The sequence below is a fragment of the Cyprinodon variegatus genome, unplaced genomic scaffold (assembly GCF_000732505.1).
Source record: "Cyprinodon variegatus isolate N-32 unplaced genomic scaffold, C_variegatus-1.0 Scaffold316, whole genome shotgun sequence".
Taxonomy (NCBI): domain Eukaryota; kingdom Metazoa; phylum Chordata; class Actinopteri; order Cyprinodontiformes; family Cyprinodontidae; genus Cyprinodon; species Cyprinodon variegatus.
In genome coordinates, this window is record NW_015150769.1 from 245,646 (window position 1) to 269,625 (window position 23,980).

The 23,980-nt window shown below is 37.6% G+C and overlaps 1 protein-coding gene across 1 annotated transcript in view; it reads left to right on the top strand.

The window, feature by feature from the left end:
- Positions 1-10,096, top strand: part of LOC107090910 (cerebellin-1) — a 21,891-nt gene extending 11,795 nt beyond the window's left edge. Inside the window, exon 3 of the mRNA XM_015384550.1 lies at positions 7,948-10,096. Within this exon, the coding sequence (XP_015240036.1) occupies positions 7,948-8,145 (198 nt within the window). The 3' untranslated portion in view covers positions 8,146-10,096. The remainder of the gene's footprint in view (positions 1-7,947) is intronic.
- Positions 10,097-23,980: the final 13,884 nt, after the last annotated feature.

Here is a 23,980-nt window from a genome sequence, read left to right on the forward strand (position 1 = left end):
GCTCAATATTTTAGTATCCACTTAGACAAACATTGGAGTGACCATTGGATGCACTATTGGCTTTGAAGAATTCCATGGGCTTTATTTCTGCTAGTATGGAGAATAAAAACTAAAAATAATTAAAAGGGAATCTTATGAATCTAAGTAAGAGAGCTGTGGATCTGAAAGGAAATAATTTAAAATAAAAGGGAGAGAACAGGTTGAGGTTATAAAATGCTTAGTCAGAAAAGGAGTGTCATCTAAATCTGGATTGGAAGTCAAGTTGCAGCAGTCATTAAGCTTTAAGTGTGGTACTGAAATGTCAGGGTTTTTACCTGTTGACTTTTTATTTTCTTCACATCCTTCATTTGAATCTCCCTTTGTCTGCCTCTCCTTGCATTCTTTATCCTCATCCTGTCTTTCCTTGTCCTCTTCTCTGTTACTCGGTCTGTTCATTGGTCTTCATCCATTAATAAACGCAGGTCTTTTGCAATCTGAAATTGTGCAAATCCTTAAGTTACTCAAATGTATTTTTATTGTGGTAATTTTTTGTTGCTGTTGTATATTTTTTCTGCTTGTTTGTGTTATAGATGAGGTAAACAAGGATGACATGGGTTGATTCATAAAGGTGATGACCACAGTCTCAGCCTCCACAATCACAGTTTTATTACTGCTATACATCACTGCCATAACTCAACACACTCATTCTGAGAAGCTGTTTGAGAAATCACAAGAGATTCTGACCATTGTTTTTGTCAGAATGGGTTACAGTTTGGGGTCATGTTGATTTAGAGAGATGTACACTGACTGTTATATGTAACTGTCAGCAGCATGCAATGTTCTGTTTGTTTGTATTAACAACCTGCAACTCCACAACAGGTAATTACTGTATTTTGGGCTTATTTTCAATATAAAACTTTTTTTTTCTTCCCATGAGTGGCCATAAATGCAGATGGCTGTAGACAGGACAGATCTTGGGTAGTGGTATGCAGTACAGTACATCTGGAAAAAAACTCTTACTCTTGTGCACCAGCATTCATGATTTTACCATTTCTAAGACTTCCTGCCCTTAAAGATTTTAAAAATTTAGAAATATCAATGTGGATTCACCATCAAACACTTTTTCTACCTGTCTGTCTGCACATCCGTCTGTCCGTCCGTCTGCCCATCAATGTGTGTGTGTGTAGATCTAGATATACACTGATTATAAAAAAAAAGAGGATACGTAACAATACAATATAGCTTCAACTAAATCAAACTTCTGTGAAATCAAACTGTCCAAATATGAAGCAACACTGATAAAGAATCGATTTCCCATGCTGTTGTGCAAATTGAATAGACAAAAGGTGGAAGTTATTGGCAATTAGTAAGACACCCAATAAAGGATTAGTTCTGCAGGTGGGGACCACACATGGCTTCTCAGTATCTATGCTTTTTTTGCAGTGTTTTGGTCACTTTTTAATGTTGGTAGTTTCACACTCACGCCAGCATGAGACAGACTCTAGAACCCACACAAGTGTCTCAGGTAGCACAGCTCATCCAGGATGGTACATCAATGCTAGCTGTGGCAAGAAGGTTTTAAGTGTCTGTCAGTGTAATGTCCAGAGAGTGGAGGTGCTACTAGGTGACAGGCCAGTACACCAGGAGACATGGAGGAGGTTGTAGGAGGGAAACCACTGCCACTACCTTCGCCTTTCTGCAATGAGGAGCACTGTGAGAGCCCTGCAAATGACCTCCGTAGGCCACAAATGTACATGTGCCTGCAAAACGGTTAGAAACAGACTCCATGAGGATGAATGGGGGTTGTGCTATAAGGCCAACACCATGCAGAACATTTGGCATTTGCCAGAAAAACACCAGGATTGGTAAGTTAGCCACTGGTTTCCTATACTATTCACAGATGAAAGCAGGTTTATACTGAGCCCATGTGACAGAGGTGCTGATTACGTCACAGTGATGCGCCGTTGCCTATTCGGACTGGAAGACTCATTGTTATACGGCAAACATATGCAACCATCTGTCCGTCTGAAATTAATGAAAGTAGCTGTTTTAACTGGTTATTGAGTCACATATGTGTCAGGTAATTTTTAGTTTAATGAAAGGTTTGTATAGGTCCCTGTGTAAATGGGTTTGGTTTACATTTAAGCACAGATTCTAATATCTCTGCAGTGTGAGGACTTTAAATCTGATATTCACTATGAAGGTACTGCTGCTGAAGCTCCTCAAATATGTAATTACCATACAGAACAATAGTGAGAAGTAAGGGTATCTATTCTTTGCCTGTGTTTTGCATCAACTGTTACCATACGCTAGGCGACATAGCGTATGGTCGGCAAAAGCTGGAGAAGGAATCCCTCAGGAGAACACCCGCCACCTCATTAGGACCATAGCTAGGCATTTTAGGGAGGTCATACAGGCACGTGGAGGCCATAGACAATACCGAGGCTCATTTTGAACTATTTCAAGAACATCACTTCAAAGTTGAAGTGATGTTCTTGTTGATGTTAATTTTGTGTATGACTCCAAATCCACACTTATATTGGTAATACATTTGATTTTATTGATGATATTGGTTTGATTTTGTTATCAGCACATTCAAGTTTTTACAGAACGATGCTGAACCCCAAAAGAAACCCACTAAAAATATTAGCTGGCCAATCTATTGGTCTGTCTCTATCTTCTAATTTCATGCATTAACATCTCTTGCTTGCAGGGTCTCACTCTCCTTTAAACATGTATTTATACTTATCATGTTTGGCACAGTGGCTGCATTTCTAATGCTTTACATATCAGGCTTATACCACGTAAGAAGTCTGTTTTTTATGTAATAAGTAACATCCTGAGGTTTTGTTGTGTTTTAGATTCCAAACTAGTGTTAATCATGAAGTTACATATTCAATTTGTCTTTATATGCCCCAAAAAACATTGGATGTTGTAACTGTGAATGGTTGTACATAGAATGCACAACTACAGCTATTGAGGGACTCTGTATATTTTCATTTCAATTAAAACTATTAAAATCCAACACTCCACTTTCTGGTTGACAACTCGACAAGCTCTGCCCTAGTAGTATTTGTTCCACTAATGTCTGCCGCTAAAAGTTAATTGTTCATTTCAAGTCAGCATAAACTTTAAATTGAATTCAGCAAATAGTGATGGGTCAAGCTCCTTTAGATGCAGTGATGAATTAGTCACCTTGTCAAGCACAATTTGCACGTAAAGTAACCATCTTTCTCCAAGTCTTTGCCATCTGTCTTCTTGTGGTAGCTGCGGGATTTCCTTATAGGTTGGGTTCAGAGCGCAGGGGTGCACAGTGTTGCACCCTTTCTCAAAGGGCCAAAGATGGAAACAAGCTTGTGGCTCCCCTACTTCAGCCATCATACAACCTGTAGAGCTAGCAGCTATGCAGGGATGCAAGGTGGACGGGTCATAGAGCTTTTAAATTTTCTATTCTATTCTATAAAATTGGTAGAAAGATATAAGTAAATCTAAACAATGTATGTATAAGAATATATCTGCAAAATCTCTTATATTCAATGAAAAATACTTAGTTAAGTAAAGTGTGCAAAATAGCAATTAAAAAATAGAAATCATATCAGATTTATAGTCCCCACACTGCAGATATATTTGAATATGTCCTTAAATTAAAGCCAAATCCATCTTTACAGTAAAAGATAAAAACCTTTAGATAAACTAAACATTACCCGCAACATATCTGACTCAATAACCATTAAACAACTATTTCAATTAATTTCAGACAGAACCATTCATATTTGTATTATATTAAACTGAACAACAATAGACTCCGACAGAAGAAAGTACCATTTCCTCTGATCACGGAGCACCTGGCTTGCTATGTCTCGCAATGAATCCTGGGATAACCAAGGATGGAAAGGATACAGCGGACCTGTCCTTCAAATCAGGCAAAAAGAACAACACATTTGTAGGCCGCATAACAAGGAGTCTTGGAATCCGACTAGACCTCGTTGCAATGCTATGACATAAACGGCCTTCGAATCTGGCCTTCAGGGGACACATCCCATAAATTCGAACAGAGCCTATGACTCAATGACCACAAATATAGACCCTGGAATGCCACAAGAAAAACAATTGAGAAGTAACTTATATGGCAAGAAGAGGGTTCAGGCAATCAGCATGTTTGCCATGCTAGTAATCAGATACACTGCAGGGGAAATAAGTTGGCTAACGAAGAAAATTTAGGGCACTGATGTTAAAAAATGAATACTACTCACCGTACCTGGTGGTTTTCATCCCAAATCGACTATCCATAAACCCGAAGTTCAAAGGATGCAGATGCCTAGTGAGCATCAGAGCCACCATCAAAGATCAAACATCGAAGCACCAAGGATATATATGAAGAGGTGGTCCTAGTGAATGTGTAGTACAGTGGAAAATGGAAGATAAGGATCTAATAGAAGCATTGTGGAAGGAAAAACTCTGCAACCATAGTTTTGGTGGTCATCCCAGCACTGATTGCAAAACCGAAGAAGTGGCTCTAAGAGATACCTGGATAAACAACTGACATCTCAGTCCGAAAGAAAATGTAGGTTAGAATTATTTTTTTTGTTTTTAAATTGAAAAAATTAGCTTCTTTCGGAGGAGATATATTTGGAAGAACCCAAACCAGCTCCACCACAATAGGTACAGTAGCTTTGTTAAACAGCTTGGAACATCTTAAATAGTGTAGGCTTTGCACATATTTAATTTTAGATGAATCATCTGCAACCTCATTTTTAACATCTTTAAGTAAATACTGCAGGGAATGCACTTTTCAGACTAAAAATATGTAAAAATAGCAGAATTAATTCAATATATTTTAATTTATATAGAAGGAAAAGGTTGCCATCCAAAATGTTACTTAAAAAAAACTATGTACGTATTTTGTAAATAGACTTTTTATGTATGATTATAATATTTGTTGCAAAATATGATATAAAGTGGTATAAATAGGAAAGATATAAAAAGTTTAATTTAAATAAATGTTAACTAGAGTAAACTTGAAAGAGTTTCAGTCGTTTTGATTAAATCTATGAAATTCCCCAGACGGGAGACCAATTCTGACAAACTATTAAAGGTAAAAAAGGGAAAGCAAAGACTGAAGAGAACAAACCCCACCCTACTGCGATAGAACACTGAATTTCTCAACCTTGAGCCGACAACACATGCACATTCAAATAAAACCTGTTTATCAAATCACCAGCATCCATAGCAGCAGCATGGTATGTCCGTGGACACGAACAACTACATGGTGTCATGTTTAAATTATCTATGATTCTACATTTAATTAAAATATGTGCACTGTCGTTCAGAAATATGTAAATTTTTAAATTTGAAAGCTAAATATATTTTCCAGAATTGACCGAAGCCATTTTCAGGATTTTGAAGTGTTGTTTTGTGGCCCTGATCTTTTCTGTTTTTCTGTTGTGACAATTGAAAAAAAATAATTTGTGTAGGCTGAGTGTTTTCCTCATATTCATATAAGCTCTTCAGACTAACAGACGTATACTCCCTACTTCCCCCCCCCAGCCACACAAACACTCATCCAGCCAGAGTGCGTCGCCTAGTTCAGTTTTCTATTAAGAGGAGTGCTAGGCTAAGAGAGCTTTTGACTCTGACAGGCTCTCCATCTCTGTCTCCTGCCCACACACACAGAGCCCTGACCACTAGGCCAAATGAGCTGGTTAAGTGTATAATTATGGGATGTTTATGACTTTGCTTCATCATTTAGTGACAGTTTTACAATTAAATACTTTCTGGGTGAGTGGAAATATTTTCACTAACTTAGCGCTCAGGTGTGAATGTGTTGAAAATGGCTCTTCTGCCATAAAGACCACAATGTCTTCATTGATATAAAGAAGCAACCTGGAAGGAATCCTTTCAATCCATTTTTGTATCCTGTGCCTGTGCTCAGGTGCCATCCTTCCAAAAGAACTTCAAATTCACTGTTTTTATGCTGGGACTAATTAGTTAAAAGAAGAAAAAAAAACACCCTATTGAGGTTTTTTTGTAGGACTTATACAAATAGAAAATAAGAAATATACTGTATATATTACAGTTACATCCAAGAATCACTGGTCAGTGAAGCTGTCCCAGCTGTCTGTAAACCAAACTCAATTTAACTATTGTCCAAACATCAGGTCCTTTAATGTAAAGCAAGCCCTTACTTATAACCCTTCACCACTGTGCTGGATAGTTAATGCTGCTTTCTTTGCTGTTTTTATGACCATCTGCAGCGATCGATAATCACAACATTTATATCTGGTTTAAAGATGGTCCAGTTACCAGTACGTCTGGTCAGCAGCAGCATGGCCACTGCCTTTTTCTCTTTGGACTTTGGTTTGACTTATTTTTTACACAAATGTCTTTAACATTAACATCTTTACCAGCTTGTTCCTTAAAGGCTTCCACATCCCTGGACATCACAGAGACACACAGGACAGAATCAATGCAGACATACAGTCCTTCTTGAGAGAAAACTAGATTGATTAATCAGCCAAATGGCTTTGGAGTGTCGGAGGAAGCTTGAGAACCATTGCAGTGGGAGAACATGCTGAAAGACCAAAAGCAGGGGTTCAAACCGAGAACCTTCTTCATCAAAGACTACTGTGCTACTGTAAAAACTGCAGCCTGTTTTTGTTAGATACTGACTTAACTCATTTTAGAACTTTATCATTTAATGTGTTTAATGTGTTTTTTTACACTATTAGAGGATACTATCCGATGTTGATGCTGTGACTTACGTAAAATTATGAAAAATGTTTGTCCATTAACACAGGTGTATTGATTCTTTTTCTTTTTCACCAATACTAAGAGTCCCTTTTAGTATTGATGCTAATGCAGACATTAAAAGAACCAACGTTACAGAATTGAAAAATTCCCACAGCTTCCTCTACAGTATGTCTATTTTCTTGCAGAAACATGATTTATACAAGTGGCTCTAGACATTAAATACAAGAGAAAGCGTGTTATTTCTCTTTTCCTATTGGGAAGCTCTGTGTGTTCTCACAGGAAGGCCTGTAATCCCACACGGTTTATAAAATGTATTCCGGCATTAAAACAGATGTTTCCACAGTATTCTTTTCAGTTTGTTTTACTACTACTCCGTTACCAAAGCCAGCATAAAACAATGTTATTTAAAGTGAAGCCTAAGAAGGGAATCAAATCCCAGGAGGGCTCATGTTTCTGTTGAAACTCCAAAGAGAAGTGATGAAAGCTGCTGTCTGCTGCCTGTTTTAAAGAAGAGAGGGGAAGCGTCTCTGACAGACACTTCGTTCTGTAAGAAGATGTTATTCCCTATTGAAATATTTGTTGAGTCAGATACACTCTAAGCCTTTTCCTTTTCCTCCGTTGTCGCCTCTGTGGGGTTTTGTTGTAATTTCATCAGGAGGGAAAAAAGATGCTCCATCTTTGCAAATCTATTGACCACGTGCTGACTATAGAAAACTGCAGAAAAATACTCTGTTCCAATATTATGACCATAATTAATGGATGTGAATCATGAAGTATCAGTTGATTCATATGACCCTGATACCACATTTTAAACCTTCCCATTCGGGTTTGCTGCTCTGCATCCAGACAAACCTTTAAAATATTTTGTTTGCTGGATTCTTAAAATAAAGACAGTCTGGAGTCTGTTGAGAATATTTTATAGACTCAAATTGGACCTTAATTTATTTTACAACCTAAAGTTTTGATATATAAAACCCTAGAATGAAAAGAATGTTCACTTTAATTTTGCAATGACTGTGAACTGTGAAATAGTTAATCTTATCCATGCTAACAGAAAAACATTAGTTGTGGAATTTCTTTTCTCATTGATAAAGATTATATTTAAACATAAGAGTATTAATCCTTATGCTAACAGCTGTTAAAGCCAAAAACTGCTCATTCTACAAAAAAGTCTGATTTCTTTTTGCAAACTAAAACTGGTTTGTGTTCTTTATCCAGGTGAGCTTGATGCACAACGGCTGGCCTGTGATTTCAGCATTCGCTGGCGACCAGGATGTGACGCGTGAGGCTGCCAGCAACGGAGTTCTGATCCAGATGGAGAAGGGAGACCGGGCCTACCTCAAACTGGAAAGAGGAAACCTGATGGGAGGGTGGAAATACTCCACCTTCTCTGGCTTCCTGGTGTTCCCATTGTAGAGAGGAAGGAGATCAGAAGGAGCAGGGGATGGAGAGAAAGGAGGAGGCGCCGCTGGAAGATGGAAAGTTCAGAAGAAAAGAAGGACACACGATTTGGAAGCAGAAAAGAATGAGAAAAGAGGAGGCTTAACAACAAACTTCTGTTTGTACAGGAGGAAGAGGGGGAGATGTTTGGGGGATTTGAGATCAGGTTTAATTCTAGGGATAAGAAAAGCTGGTGCTTGAGAGAAAATGGCCACCGTCCTCGCTTCAGTCCCTCCTTTCATCCATCCCTTCATCCAACATATCCTCTCTTTTTTTTGTGGCTTGACTGCAGCTTTGGACAGCCAGAACTTTTTTTAATTCTCTGCAGATAATTTTAATGTGTCAGATTATAAAAAATCTCTCCTTTCCTCTTGACTCCTTCCCCTGTCATTCATCAACACCCTTTATTCATTCATCACCTTCAACATCAACTTTGAAGAATGTTTCTTAAGCTGCTCCTCCAATGCTCCTATTTAATGTAGCCATATTTGTCGCCTTTTTGTTTTCTCTTGCATGACAAGGTTTGATCTTGGTTTCTGATTTGTTTTCCGAATAAAAACTGAACTAGAATTTTATTTAAAATAACAGGAAACACAAACCTCTGATCATGTATCCAGCCTGAGGATATTTCCCCTCCTTTTAGACGTATTATTTTTTTAAATATAATTTTTGGCTGTAATTCAACTGTTAAAGGTCAATCAAACTCATAACTTTATTGTCTTTTCCTGCCATCAGAGGGTTGTATTATGTTCTGGACATCACAGAACTAAAGTTTTAAAAATTATTTTGGTTTTAGTTTGTTACCTAAATGTTTTGGATCATTCAACACATTTTTTTGATTAGTCAGATGACCTAGAAAAAAATACAAAAAAACAAAAAAAAATATTTTAAACAATTTCATTTATAAAAAAAACAACTATTTAAACCAACCTGACCCAAACAGAAAAAATAAAAAAGCACTTTGTTTTTAAAACCCTGATTTCAGTGTAGCCAACAACACGTGATCACAGAGCCTGAGAAATAGGAAATCTATCATTGGGATCCGTTTAAGAGCACTGAGTTGACTAAATCTCAGTAGCCAATACACTAGTTACAACCTGAAGATGAGATGGGTACCAAAAGTCAAGAAATGCATCTAAACAGCCAGGAGCTCAGTAAAGAACCTTAACAAAAACATCTAAAGGATTCAACTTGCTAAATTAAGGTCAAAGTTCATGTTGGAAAAATAAAAAAGAGAGACTGGGAGAAAATGGCCTCTGTAGGAGAGCTCCAAGTCCAGAACCACTGCCGACTCAAAGCGCCACGTCTCAGTTATGCCAAGAAAAATCATGATGATCCTTAAGACAATATTCTGTGGGCTGACAGGTCATAAGTAGGTCTTTGTGGACGTGCATCTTATTGCATAAGTTGTAAAACATGCAGCATTTTTGATGATGAATGCTAAGCTACTCACATGGTGTTAGTAAATTGGTATTGCTTTGCTGCCTCAGGACCTAGATCACCAAATTTAAGTCATGGAACTAGGAATTATGTTCTTTAAGCCGAATATCTGGAGGAGGACTTTTATCCATAGCACCTTATCATGCACTCATTATCAGTTATTGATATAGAGGGCAGGATAACTAGCTGTTAGGTTTCTGTGGTTGCTTTTTGCAGTATTTTTTATGTATATTTTTATTTTTATTTTTTTCCCTGTAATGAAAAATTTGAATTAAAAATAGAATTTTTAGGTTAATTTGTCGATATAATACATTTATGTTTAAAACACGGCATAATTGAGAAAACTCTAAGGAAGAAAATACTTTTTGGATCTCTGTGTGGAATGATTAGTTTTACAGGTTACCTTTGATGAAAACCTTAAAAACAGTTCCTCAGAAAATTTAAATTACATTAAAATATTACATGTGCCATATATATATATATATATATATAGGATCACTTAAGGCAGAAATCGATTCGTTTTAAAGATTGAATAAACTGACTTTAAATAATTCTGATATGAACAGAGACACTGAACATTTCAAGCTGTGTCTAGGTTGAGCCCAAAAAGGCAAGGGAGCAGGTTTTTAGTTGGACATTTCTAAAATAAAAAAAAGTTTTTTAATTCATTGGGTTTTTTTGTGTCTTTTTTGTTTGTTTTTCGCTACCAATTAGAAGCATAAAGCAAAATGCAAATGGAACAATAATAATAGTTTTTTCACATGAACTTGCCAGTATACAGGAATGTTTTGCAAGTTTGGGATCATTATTAATAGAGTACATTAATTGGCGTTATAGGTCTATAAATTATACTTAGCATAACACCTTAAATTAACATTGTCAGGTAATTGGTTTTTATCTCCGGCTAACTTTACCATCGTTCAGCAGACTCTAAACCTTAAAACTGATATTTATAAAGGATTTTAACATGAAAAAGATTACGGTTTTGCACAGTAGATAGGCTTACATATGTACAGGTGTATACAATGTATTAAAATGTACAGGTGAGCCGCATTTTATCTTATATGGGTCAAATGATAAAGTTTATAAAAAAAATCACTATAAAAATGTATATCTGACTTCACCATACACTAACCTGACAACAGCCAGATGCATGTCTAGCTCCGCCTAGCTCCACATGTGAGTGGAGCTAGGCGGAGCTAGACATGCATCTGGCTGTTGTCAGGTTAACCATACACAGCATTAAAAAATAAAATTTAGTCTTTGTTATGACAAATGAACCAAATATTTTTGCTTTCTCCTATAATTTTAACATAGATTTGTATCCATTTTTGACTCATACATTTTCACACAGTTGCTCTCCTTCATCATACCACTCTTCTTTGGACACAAAACTTTTCTTTTTGACTCTTATATCATTTATTCTATGCTGCTCTGCCTCAGTGAAGGTATTTATTTCCTTCTTCTTTAGTTTGTTTTACAAAAATCAGTTTTTCACTTCATGTCCCCCAATCTCCTGTCCCTAACAGTCCACCATGTTTTCCCTCCACCATAAGGTAATTGTTTGCCTCAAAGCATGGATCATTCCTTGCTTTTCTTCACGTTGAACTGTGGACTCTGAACCCTGCTACCACGAACTTTATATATATATATATATATATATATATATATATATATATATATATATATATATAAAAGACACACATAAATATATTAAACTAAGCCACTGTTTTTATTCTTCTGGTATTATGATGATAATAATGGTAATACTAGTTAATTATTGACTGATGACTATATTATCTGTATTCTGTACTTGACAACAGGAATCTTATAATGATTGTGTGGAAAAATCAGAAGCCGCCATTCTGCTGATTACAAACATGCTTCTTGTTTTTTTTTGTGTGGAACAATTTGTGGCTACAACAGCTAAACCTACTACTTCTATAGAAAGTTATAGCTTAAAAAGACTAATATTATTATTTGACTGTAAAAAGATGAAAATATTTAGACTTTGCCATTATTATTTATCAACTGAATCAATTTATCAAGTTTTTTATTTATTTGCTTTGAAGAAATCAATAAAATGGAATTATAATTTTATTTTTCTTAAACCAAACTTCTGTCTGTCCTGGTAATTTATTGAAACTGACCTAACCTGTGACAATCATTCAGAAAGCTGCATCCAGACTGTTGTCTTCAGCCCTCTCCAGCACCTCCGGCCCATTCTAGGCTGTCCCCTTGCCTTCCTCAGCTTGTTGTCTGTCCATCTCTGTTTATTTCTTTACTTTCTGCATTATTTGTAAACTCCTACACCCACCTGCTTCTTTCTCCTCTCAACATCTCCACTCTGTTGGTTTTTAGGGTTTTGTGGATTGTTTCTCTCCAGACTTAATGAGCTCCGGGGGGAAAATTATTGCTGCAATAACAAGCAAACGTTGGCTCCCACTCATTGTCTTCAGTTTATCTAGTTAGATTTTATTGTGTCTGTCTCATGTGTCTGTCACTTTCTTGTCCTTCCTGTACTACCGTTCTGAGATGTCCGACTTACTCCAGATCTTTGAGATTTCTAATTAGTCTGGAAAAGAATATAACTTGATTTTATTATTCCTCAGGTCTAATGTCCTCCCTCCCTTCCTTCCTCCCTTATTTTGTCTTTAATGTGCCCGACTGTCCTTCCTTTTCTCCTCGTATCCCATTAAGTGCTTTATTATTTATCTTATTTTATATACCGTTCCTTCCGTGTTTCCCTGCCTCTTCACCCGTTTTTTCTAAACTTTTGTCCTTTGGCTATTATTCTCTATTGTCTCCCTTTCCTTCCATGTGCCAAATTTTTCTTTCTACCTTCTAAACTGTTAATATGTACTGCTAATTTGCAAAAAATATTTTAATGACACTTTGTAAAAAAGAGAAAAAAATACTCTTAGAAGTATTAATTTCAATGCAATTATCCAGATTCCAATTCAATTTCACTTATAAAAATGAAGTTAATTTATTCTCCAATGGCCACACCTTGTGTTTTCTTTCTTTCTTTCTTTCTTTCTTTCTTTCTTTCTTTCTTTCTTTCTTTCTTTCTTTCTTTCTTTCTTTCTTTCTTTCTTTCTACAATAAAATGTAACACCTTCCTGTGGGAGGTCAGGGTGTTATTTGGATTAATGAGAGGAAATAATCTGTGATATATATTTTCATATATCAAGAGTCAACAGGCCTAGTGGAGGAAGATAAAGATTAAATTGGAATAATGGGTTCGAAATTCGAAAATTTCCTGATTCCACACAGTTATATTTAATAATGCATCCTATTTGACAATTTTACATATATTTATCCTCGTGAAACATTTGCATATTATATCTTAGCAAAAAAAAAAAAAGGCAAATGCATATATGCAAAAAGGACAAAGGCCTCAGTGATGGTACATAATGGGTATTCAAAGGTGTGAACTGAGTCAAACCATGGTCATGCCAGAATTTCTTTAAAATCTTTTACCTTGTAGCATACGCTGCCCCACCCACAAAATTGTCTGCAAACAAATAAGGGATTACCATAGTACATTTCTACTATTTGGTTATCTTTTTCTAATACATTTCAATTCCACTGTGATAAAAAAGACCCTCAATATTTTATTGTTTGGTGTGACTGGGCATTATCAGTGGATCTCTAACTGCTTCTGGTAAGGGAAGCATGCTGTGTGGAGGCAGATTTCGAAACCAGTTAGTAAGAAGTCAATAAAAGAAGCAAAGTAATCACCTTTGTTGGTGTATTTTATTCCATTACAGTTAGATACAGATACCACAGAGCCGAGGCATCTGTGTAAGTAGCAACAGTGAGTTACTATTTTCCCCAGATTTTTCCCATTTGCATTTATAATCTGTATGCAGAGGTCAAAGTGGAGGGATTCGAGGTAACATCTTCTAGAAAACTTCATGTCCAGTAGCCTTAACATTACTTGACAAGGGGTTACAGAGGTGGAATTCTTTCAACCTAGTAACATTTAGAATGTTGCTTAAACTATAAACAAATACATTTCTTTTGTGTTAACTTTAAACAAAGACAAAACTTTTACACAGTGCTAGAAAAATACACCAAAATGCCCTCTTGTTATCCGCATGGAGTCTGTTTTGAACAGTTTGCAGACACATACACATTTCTGGCCTGGTGGAGGTCATTTTGCAGGGCTCCGGTAGTGCACCTTCTGATCCTTCTTGCACAAAAGCAGAGGTAGCGGTCCTGCGTTGTTTCCCTCCTACAACCTCCTTCAGGTCTCCTGGTGTACTGGCGTGTCCCCTGGTCAGCCTCTAGACACTACATTGACCGACACAGCAAACATTAATGTGCCATCCAGGATGAGCTGCTCTACCTAAGCCCAATGTGTGGGTTGTAGAGTCTGTTACCTAGAGTGGGAAAGCACCACCAACATTTAAAAAGTATATATATATATACACACTCTGGTGCAGGGGGTGAAAGGTGTTGTCCATGATGGATGTAAGCTTGGACAGCACCCTCCTCTCAGCCACTTCCTCCACTGAGTCCAGAGCTCAGCCTAGGAGAGAGGTGGCCTTTCTCACCGCTTTGTTTGGTCTCTTTCTGTCCCCTCTGCGCTGCCAGGGCCCAGCAGACGACAGTAGAGAGGAGGGCTGATGCCAGCACAGAGTCATAGAGGGCGTCGCTGTTATGAGTCCAGTCCAGTTTATTATTGACGTGAAGTCATATTATTTTGTTTACGTGTTCCCTTTATTTTTGAGCAGTGTATTAAAGACTTAACCTGAGATTAGTCTTGATGGATTTTGTTTATTATTTTCCTGCAAAAATGTGTAAAATTGTCTGAGATTAACATTTAAAATGTTACCAGCCAAAGACCAGATGTTTATACCTTTGTCAGGACCCCTCAGTCAGATAAGAGAAACTTAAACATGGCTTGGGGGTCATTGCTTTGTTTCTTTATCGATTTGAGTCTCCCAAACCCAAAACCGTTGAAGACTCCTGGTTTAGAGCAAAATCATCAGATATAAGTCTGGTATAATTTTAATAGTGCATGCTGTCATGCAGTCTCCGATATGCTGAGCTTAAGTTATTTGTTTGTTACCTAACTAAACACCGAGGAGGCCTAACTGAATTTAGTTTATTTATATAGCATGAATTCACAACACCTTATTTCAAGACATTTTAAAGAGACAATTATGTAATTGAGATCTTACATTTAGAGTGGTTAAAATCTTTCTATCTAAGGAAACCCAGCAAATTGCATTGAATGATTGACTTGGCAGGAGTCACTGAAGCAACAGTAGACAATCATTTGTATTGGGTTCTTGACTCTGCAGCAATCCCTCATAGCAAGATTGTATGCATTGACAGTGGAGATGAAAAACTCTTTTAACAGGCAGAACCAAGCTTAGTCTTAATGGCCTTGTGGTAAGAACGACAGGGTGTTCAAGAAGGCAGAAGTAGCCACAATAAACAAATGTAAAAGTACTGATCCATAAATGCTTTCTATATTGAAAGGTAATGATAAACAAACTCCATGGGTGGCTCTGTCTAGGAACCAAACAGTTAAGGGGTGAGATCTGAAACAATTTTAAGGGAAAAAGGGATAAAAGAAAGCAGATACACTTATTCGCAATAAAAGCTGTGGCCATAGCTATGTCTAATGGTCAATTACGACTACAGTACCTGCATAAATAGATTTAAACTTCATTTTTTAAAAACAAATCTTAGATAATAGGATTATGATTCAGAAATTTCACATTAAAGCAGCTGTTGCCGGTATTTTGAGTAAGCTTTGGAAAACCATTACTTCAGTTAGCTTTTTGTAGACTATTAGAAACACAAATCTTGTTTCCAGCTTTTTAGTTGCATCTACAGTACAAGTGAATCTATCAGTTAAACATAGTTTAGTAGGTTTTAAATAAATTTCCCCTGAGAGCATTTCAAACAAATGTAAAACAGAAATCGCAGTCCCAAATTCTTGTTGCAGGGAAATAATGACTTGGTTGTTTCAGTTATTTCTATTAAAATGTTTGCAGCAGAATGAATCTTTTCAAAGCTGCTGTCTTCGTAGATGTTTAGTATTTTCTTGTCCTCCAACGGTAATTTGATTGGGGCTGAGGGGGAATGAGGGGGATGTGAATGTCTGCTGAGGGTCGTGGCATGCCATACTGTACGTGTGTGGGTGATGTGTTTGTGTCTAGTGTTTATTTCATCCCCATCTCCTCTCAATGTCACGGGGGAACTGACAGTTGGACCTGATGCAGCAATATAGTTTTTGCTCTATGGAAATACACTAGCTCTTTTTCATGGTTTCCTGCAGCACACACATCTAACCCCATGCCCTCTCACTGCAGCCAGATGGACTTGTGGACACACAAACAGTGGAAAACAGACAGTAAACTCAGGCTGACAAGGAAAAAAACAACACATCAGCAGATTTTGTTTTTCAATCTGACTGACACATGACCTCTGACTTCACTTAAACTAACCCCTTTCTCAGGACACACAGCAACAGAGGCTTATCTCCTACCGTTTTCACATTGCATGACATCTGTTCCTAGAGGAACTTACTTATAATTATCAGTTTGTCAAAAAATATGCAGTCATGCTAAAATATCCATCAACTTCCAAAACCATGTGTTTTAAGATAAAATCATAACAAATTACCATCTTTACGGCTTCAAGAGGATTTAAAAGGGAAAGTAGCCCCCAAATGTTCCTGCTGAGGCAGTTAAGTACCTGATCATAAGAAAGCACAATGGCATTTACAAGCTATTATAAGTTAATCTCTTCAGAAAGACCTCAATTATTCAAAAAAAAAAAAGTTTTATTCAATAGGGATTTCGTTTTCGTCCTGCACGTGGAACATTGGATAAGCTCTACACCCTCAGCAGGGTCCTGGAGGGTGCATGGGAGTTTGCCCAACCAGTCTACATTTGATTTGTGGATCTTGAGAGACATTCAACCGTGTCCCTCAGGGGGTCCTATGGGGGGTACTCCGAGAGTATGGAGTATCGGGCCCTTTATTAAGTGCTGTGAAGTCTCTGTATGACTGGTGTCAGAGCCTGGTCCTCATTGCCGGCAGTAAGTTAGACTCGTTCCTGGTGAGGGTTGGACTCTGCCCAGGTTGCCCTTTGTCACTGATTCTGTTCATAACTTTTATGGACAGAATTTCTAGGTACAGCCAAGGTGTTGAGGGGATCCCTTTTGGGTGGCCTTAGGATCACATCTCTGTTATTCACAGATGATGTGGTTCTATTGGTGTCATCAGGGCGTGATCTACAGCTCTCATTGGAGCAGTTCGCAGTCAAGTGTGAAGCGGCTGGGATGTGGATCAGTGCCTCCAAATCCAAGACCATTGCCTTGAGCCGGAAAAGGGTTGAGTGCTTCTCCGGGTTGATGAAAAAAAGTGGCTTCATAATGCTTAGAGTGAAAACACACTGGCTAATAGGATGTGTTTTGTATCTGATTCATTTTTAAGTCTCATTCACAAAACAGAATATAAATGTAACAAAGTAACATAAAAGTTCCCTCCTAAACTAAACACAGGGGACTAAACTAGATTTAAGTAGCAATGCCGCAGCTTTTGAAACATCCAAACAGGATTTCAACTAAATACATAGGTTGGAGATTTAAAATAAAAAAGCTTATGACCCACCGTAAACTCTGCATATCAGCATTAAGTGTGGTGAGACACTAGATAAGAATCTAATTTTCCTTCTAAAATTATGTTAATTCGCCAAGATTTATCAATTATACAGAGCTATAATGCCAAAATGTTTGCCAAAACTAGCATATATAAAACTTGTCTGCTCTCCTTAATGCACCCTAACAAGACATTTCCATGAGGGTGTTTGTTGTCATGGGGCAATAAAGTGTATTTTAACAAATTCAGAGCATACCATGGAGTAAACTGCATATATGCTCCCTCGCCATCTAACTCCATGCTTACACTAGCAGTAGCTAAGAGCGGAGGGGTGTTGCAGAACGAGCTCCCTGAGGGGAAGGCCAGCATGGAGCAGCTCAATGTTATGAAAAGGAGGGACAGAGGAACAGAATCAGCACCCATACAAAGTTTATGTTAGCTGTTTGCAGCAAAATTATAATTTTTATATCGGCCACATTTTAGCCGATGTCGATTAATGAGCCAGAAGCTAAAATCCGTTGATAGGTCGGCCCCTGGTAATTAAATAAAGTATAGTTTGTGTCAGAACATGTGGCATACCACAATCTCCTGTGATGTCCTCACAACCCTACTAAGTCTGTGCAGCACTCAAACTAGTATCAGTCTGAGAAACAGCATGCTTTTAGATGTAGCTCGGTAGAGGTTGTGAGTAGCCCAGTAGAGAGATCAGTGTGCTTTAACTTTTTAAGAAAGAAGAGTTGTTGTTGTTGAGCATAGTAGCTTCATCTGGTCTTTTTCTGTTTCACAGTGACTCCATCCAGGAAAGAAACCTCAGCTGGGCTGCTGCCCTCAACACCTTTGTTTTGGATGTTGGAGACTGGCCTGTTTTTTCAGTATAGTACTGTTTCTTTTACTGTGCATAACTGTATGTGCTCTCTTTCTTCCTCCATCCTTGGAACTGGCTCTAAGGTCGACTGCTTGGCTGTTTCATACCTAAACAGGACCACCTGTTAGGCTGATAAAAACTATATCCCCTTCATTTTGTCGTCTGCTTCTATCTTATTAAACCCCAGTTTGCCTCGTCAGAAGGCCACTCACCCCAAGTGTGGTTCTGCTGGAGGTTGCTTCTTGTTAAAAGATAGTTCTTTCTCTCCACAGTTGCTGAATAAATGGTTGCTCTGAGGGATTGCTGGAGAGTTAAGGACAGAATGTGAGCAAATATCTTTGCTGCAAGATAGCCTGGAGGAGCCTGTCCTGCAAGTCAATGACTCGATGAAATCAGCAGGTTTTCCTTGATAGAACTTTTTAACCAATCTGATTGTAAAATCTGATTGAATTGTCTCTGCAAAGAGGGTTGAGATGACTTGGGTTTTAAATTGGGGCTATGTAAATAAACAGAATTTAATTGAAGAGGGCTGAGACTTAAATTGCTGCAGCATGTCAGTGTTGAGAATAAGTAGAACAGATTTAAGTTTTCCTCTGGTCGTCTCTGGTGTTTTGTTGGTGACAACCCAGAGGCTCACACTGGCTGTGGCGCTAAACTGTAGTTAGATTTAATACGATTAGTGGATCTTACACAAATTTTTACGGGGCACTTTTATTTGACAGTGTTCTTTTTTTCTTTATGCAGTTATGCAGTGTTTGTCATGTGTAGAAGCAAATATCTAGGGTTTTATCACATAATCTCATTATTCAGCTTTGTCTTCTGTATTAATTTATCCCTTTTAACCCCTGTGAGTGCCACACCACAAGAAAGGGTGTGTTCAATAAAAATAAAATAAAAAAGATCATGAGGTTTCTATCCTTTCTAGTCCTTTAAAAACACATCATGTCCTGTCCTCTCATGAAGGGACAATTAGAGATAATTTATCACTAACTGCCTAAACTTCAAACAAATAGTGTAGGGTTTTGTACATTTTGGCTTGATATCATTAACAAAGACCCACAACTGATACAGTTATTGCAGCAATATTAAATGAAAGGACTTAAATAATTTGCAAAACATTAAGAAATCTACAGAATGAATCCATGTCTAGGGCTCAGTCAGTGTAGTGCATACATGCACTTGATTTCTGTAAGATCAGTAAATACTCATTTCTTCTTGGAGACATTAAAAGTCTGCTGGATGAAATATTCCGTGCTCTGGGTGGAGATGGCTTGTTCTAATACAACTTCATATCTCTAGGTGAAATCAATATGATCTGGACTCTGATAAAACAATAATGACTTTCAGTGTTATTTAGTGACTAGCTTACTTCAATTATTTTAACCCGCACTCTATCTAAGCAAGTTTATTTGAGCTCTTCTCTTATTAAGGTCTGCTTGTAAAATCCCAGAAACAGACATGAAGCAACTTCAAAGTTAGTTCTACAAGATATCTTATCATGCCATGTGAAATTACTCCTTGGTTGCTTTAAAAAAGACAGACTTTTGAGATTGGACAAATGTGATATATTTGACTCCTGTGAAGCACATCTTAGGTGCAATGTCACGAGTAGAACCTGACTGTGTTGATTCTGTGTTATGAGCCGAGTTGATGGGGGACCAAAGGACCAGAACATGGAGTTACAACCACACAAAACACAGCATAGAGGAGATGATAATGAGTCTTCTCAGCATATACAGTATTCTGCTATGATATTTAAAGAGAAACATGCTCCAAACGTACTTCATAATAGGAAAAATTAGTTCAAAAATGTTCTTGACAACATGATTTGCTTTCAGTAATAGTTAAAGAGGGTTTTTCGGCATTGAGAAGTGAAAATTTGTTACTGTGATTATAGTAATACAATAATCATCAATGAAAAGCAGATAGTCATTCTACACTTTCAGTGTTGAGCTGATTTTTATTTTCACAAAGTCCAGTATGGGGTAAGTGGATTTGTTTATCACAGTTATATGCTAAATACTTCCTCAAGTGCAAAGTTTTTTGTGTTACTTTGGGAAGATATGGTGTCAGTTTTGCATGAACTACAACCTTTATTCCCTTCAATTTCCAGCTTGCATTTAGTGATCTTGATTTATAGATCATCACCCAGTTTTTTACTCAATTGTTAGAAGGGGTTGCTCAAGGTGTAAGAAAACTTGGATCAATTGGATCAGAAAGCTAACTAATATTAGTTAGGTAATTAATATTAGTTATTTTCTTTTATCTTTTCCTCCGCAAACACCCTGAACAGCCAAGCTTTTTAACCATCTTTGGTCGTCCACCCTCTTACTTCCTGCAGAAGTAGCCCATCATCAATGTTTCACTTTCCCTGAAGTGGCTAATTTGCTGCTCTTTCTATCAGTAGAATGAGGATTCACCCACTCTGTGCAGATGTGTGTCTTAGCCAAGTTCAGCAATGGTGGTAATGTTATTCTGGTGAAACCCCTCCAGGACACAATCCTTTTAGGACATCCTTAGGCATCCTGTTGATAACCAATCCTTCAGCTTCATTATTTGTAGCAGCAGTTTTCTCCATATGAAGAAATTGTGATGCAAAATTGTAACACCTTCACACTTTGCTTTGGACTTAACCATTGGTAACAACAGTTCCGACGAAGGATAAACTGACAGAATGAATCCTGCAGTATAACCAAACCTTAGTTAAGCATCAGTATGTAGATAAAATGACAGTAACTATGTGTCCTTGTATTAGATACATTGTGGGGACCATTTTCTGGAAAAATAACACATTGTGGGGACTGACTGCACCTTGTGTGGCCTGATATTTCTACCCCATGAGGGTAATTGCCGTTTTAGGGTCACATTTAGGGCTAAGCTGTGAATTAAGTTTAGGTTGGGCTTAGGTTTATGTATAAATTCACAATGGTTAGGTTTAGGGTAGGGGTCATGGTTAGGCTGTAGAAATGAATAGAAGTCAATGGAGAAGCCCACGCAAATATAGAGAGACAAGTTTGCCTGTGTGTGTGGGGGGGTTGGGGGTGGGAAATCAGGGGGGTGTACATCTAGCCTGCAGACTGATATTTGCTCCAATAACTGCTGATCCATGAATAGTCCTGCTAGCTGCTTCACCACATGTCCTGTCATTGAGTGCCTAATTGGCAAAAAACACACAGAGGGAGATGAATAAGTATGCTTCCAATGTGCATATACGCTTTTTTATTTTCTAATATGGCACAGCCAAGCACACAAACTAATAGAAGAAAAACTACACAAGCAATCCAAGGCAGATAAAGAAGAAAACACAATTAGAGAAGAAACATGTCAAGTCTGCTTCAGCAGAGAAGACTTTGTGAGTGAACCCTCATTGTGCTGAGATGGGAATTAATGGGACTGTTTTCCTGGAAAAGCTGCCCTATGGTCACAAAGGTTCCCAAAGGGGGCGCTTTCAATCAGTCATCTTCCGAGAATACACAACGTTAATGCTGTAGACACTGTAAAAGTCCACACTGTAGCGTTTATTCTAGTTCTGTTCTGTTTGCGTTGAAGGTAACTTGGTGAACATTGTTTTTGCCTCCTTTAAAAAGTTAAAGTTAAAATGACCTTTTGACCTTTGGTCACAAAACTTCCCAGATCAGAACCCTATTGAAGACCTGTCTTAAGTTAAAACAAAACAACAGATAAAACAAATTCTAACTGGTATTAACCACAAGCTCTAAGCTGACAGGACAAAGTCTCCATCAGTCAGGATTTCATCTCAAACTTGTGCCAAGTATATTAATGCAGTAGAGAAACCATTTGACTGGTTTACATCAGTATAGTTGGAAGGTGTTATCAGACTGCTGTTCATAAGCTTACTGAGAGTAAAAATGAGGGAAGAATATAAACAACTACATACAAATGGGAGTTTTGTCTGACAAAGCAGGAATATGATTCATTATTTAAGTCTAAATACCACACCCTTTTTATGCATTGTACTAAATGGGGCACTTTCAGTCTTCTCACACATCTTATTGCGTTCTATTTTCACAGATAAATCAAAAAGTTTTGTTACCTTTGATTGCTTAATGTACCAAAAGTTTGAGTAAATCTTTATATTATGAAGCACTTTTCATAAGTGTAGAAACACAGAAGCTGGATTATAAACATGGTCTGAAAAAAATTTAAATAAAAGGTATACAAACAGCTATTAGAGACTATGGAAAACAGACCAAGAAACAAAAAAGTGTAAAAGCATTATATCCATATTCTTTGGCTTACTTAGGGTCAGGTTCAAGGGGGTTAATTTAGATATCACTTTGACAGTTATAAACTCTCTAACTCATTCTGGAGGTTCTCAAGCTGTTCTTGGGTTGGAAAGAACAGTACAGTAAGCCTCTTCATTATTCCTTGGTCTGCCTGGAGGGTTCCTTTAGGTTTGATGAACTGTGTCTATAAAACGTCTTTAAAAAAATGCCCAGTAGGGATCCGGATCATAGTCATGAACCATTTCAACAATGTGGACTGGAGGCTTTTGCTCGTGCCTTAGGGCAGCACCTCTAGGACATGGTTGTCAGCCACAGAGAGGTAGAATAATTCCTTCAATAACAGTTATGTAGAGATGATTGCATGGTGTTTGTTTCCCAACAAATGGTATGATGGAAAAGGGCAGACTTAATCTACATGTACTGGAACAGGAGCAACACTCTAGTTTGATCCAATCAAATGATTGTCAAACTCCAAAGTTCTTGACTGAGTGCTGATATCTACAGTCTAAACTTTGCCTGCAACTGTGCCTAAATAAAATCCACTGAAATGAGCTTCCTCAGTAGCAGGTTTAACAGAGAAATTTATATTTTTAGTGCTGTGCCAGAAATCCTATGTCCAACAGGACCATTAAGGAAAAAAGCTGTGGCCTTCAGTACCTAATTCTGCCCTGATTATTCGCAGCAATGTCATCCGCCTTAAAGATTGTTGAATAGCTTTAAAAGGCAACTCAAGTAATATTTTTTTTTGAGTCAGATTGAAAAGGATCACAAAATCTACAATCTGTCAAATAACGTGAAAGGAAAAAAAAAAAGAAAAAAAATTTCCTTCTATAGTTTTTTTGACATCTGTTAAACTAGTACATTCTTCAAACAATTATGCAAGCAATGATAATTGTTTATGTTCTGTAAGATTTCTTATGTGACTTGTTGGCAGGTGTGTAATACTGATTAAGTCCATTTCAATTTTATTAAGCTGCTATTTAATTAATAGATCAGTTTTAGTGATAATGAGGTTGTGATGGTACCAGAAAAACGTTCCTCAGCAAGAAGAAAATGACCGGTAACTCTGAGGAAGTCGCTGCGATTCAATCCTCTCTGTGTGTGAGTGACTATCATAGCCAATTTTACAGTAAATTACATCTTAAACAGCCTGAGGAGAGATGAGCCCAACAGACTGAGACCCCGCGCTTACATGTAAACATGATTATATGGAGAAAGAAGCTTCACATTTTCAAGTGCACAGTGACAGCCAATTAGGGCCAACGTTAGCACCGATTACTCTTCAAATGTGGCAAAGTGAGGAGCAACAGAAGGAGTTGGAGAGAGGAGGAGGAGGATGAGGAGCAATTAAAAAACCAAAAAAAAAAACAGCCGGAATGACACAGATTTGGTTGTAATTATGGTGTAACTCCATATTAGGTTTGTTTGCTTTGACTAACCATTGACTGTTGAATTCAGTTATTACTTACTGGATTATAGTGGCTGTCTGCAGAGGAATGAAGCATAGCAGACAAAAAAGGAATTCATTTTCCCACTGACATGAGATGAGAGGATTTGTGGCAGCGTTCCATCTTTGAGGGAATCTGATGGGAACAGTTAGAAGTCCAACCCGTGCAACAGAGCTGAGGTGGA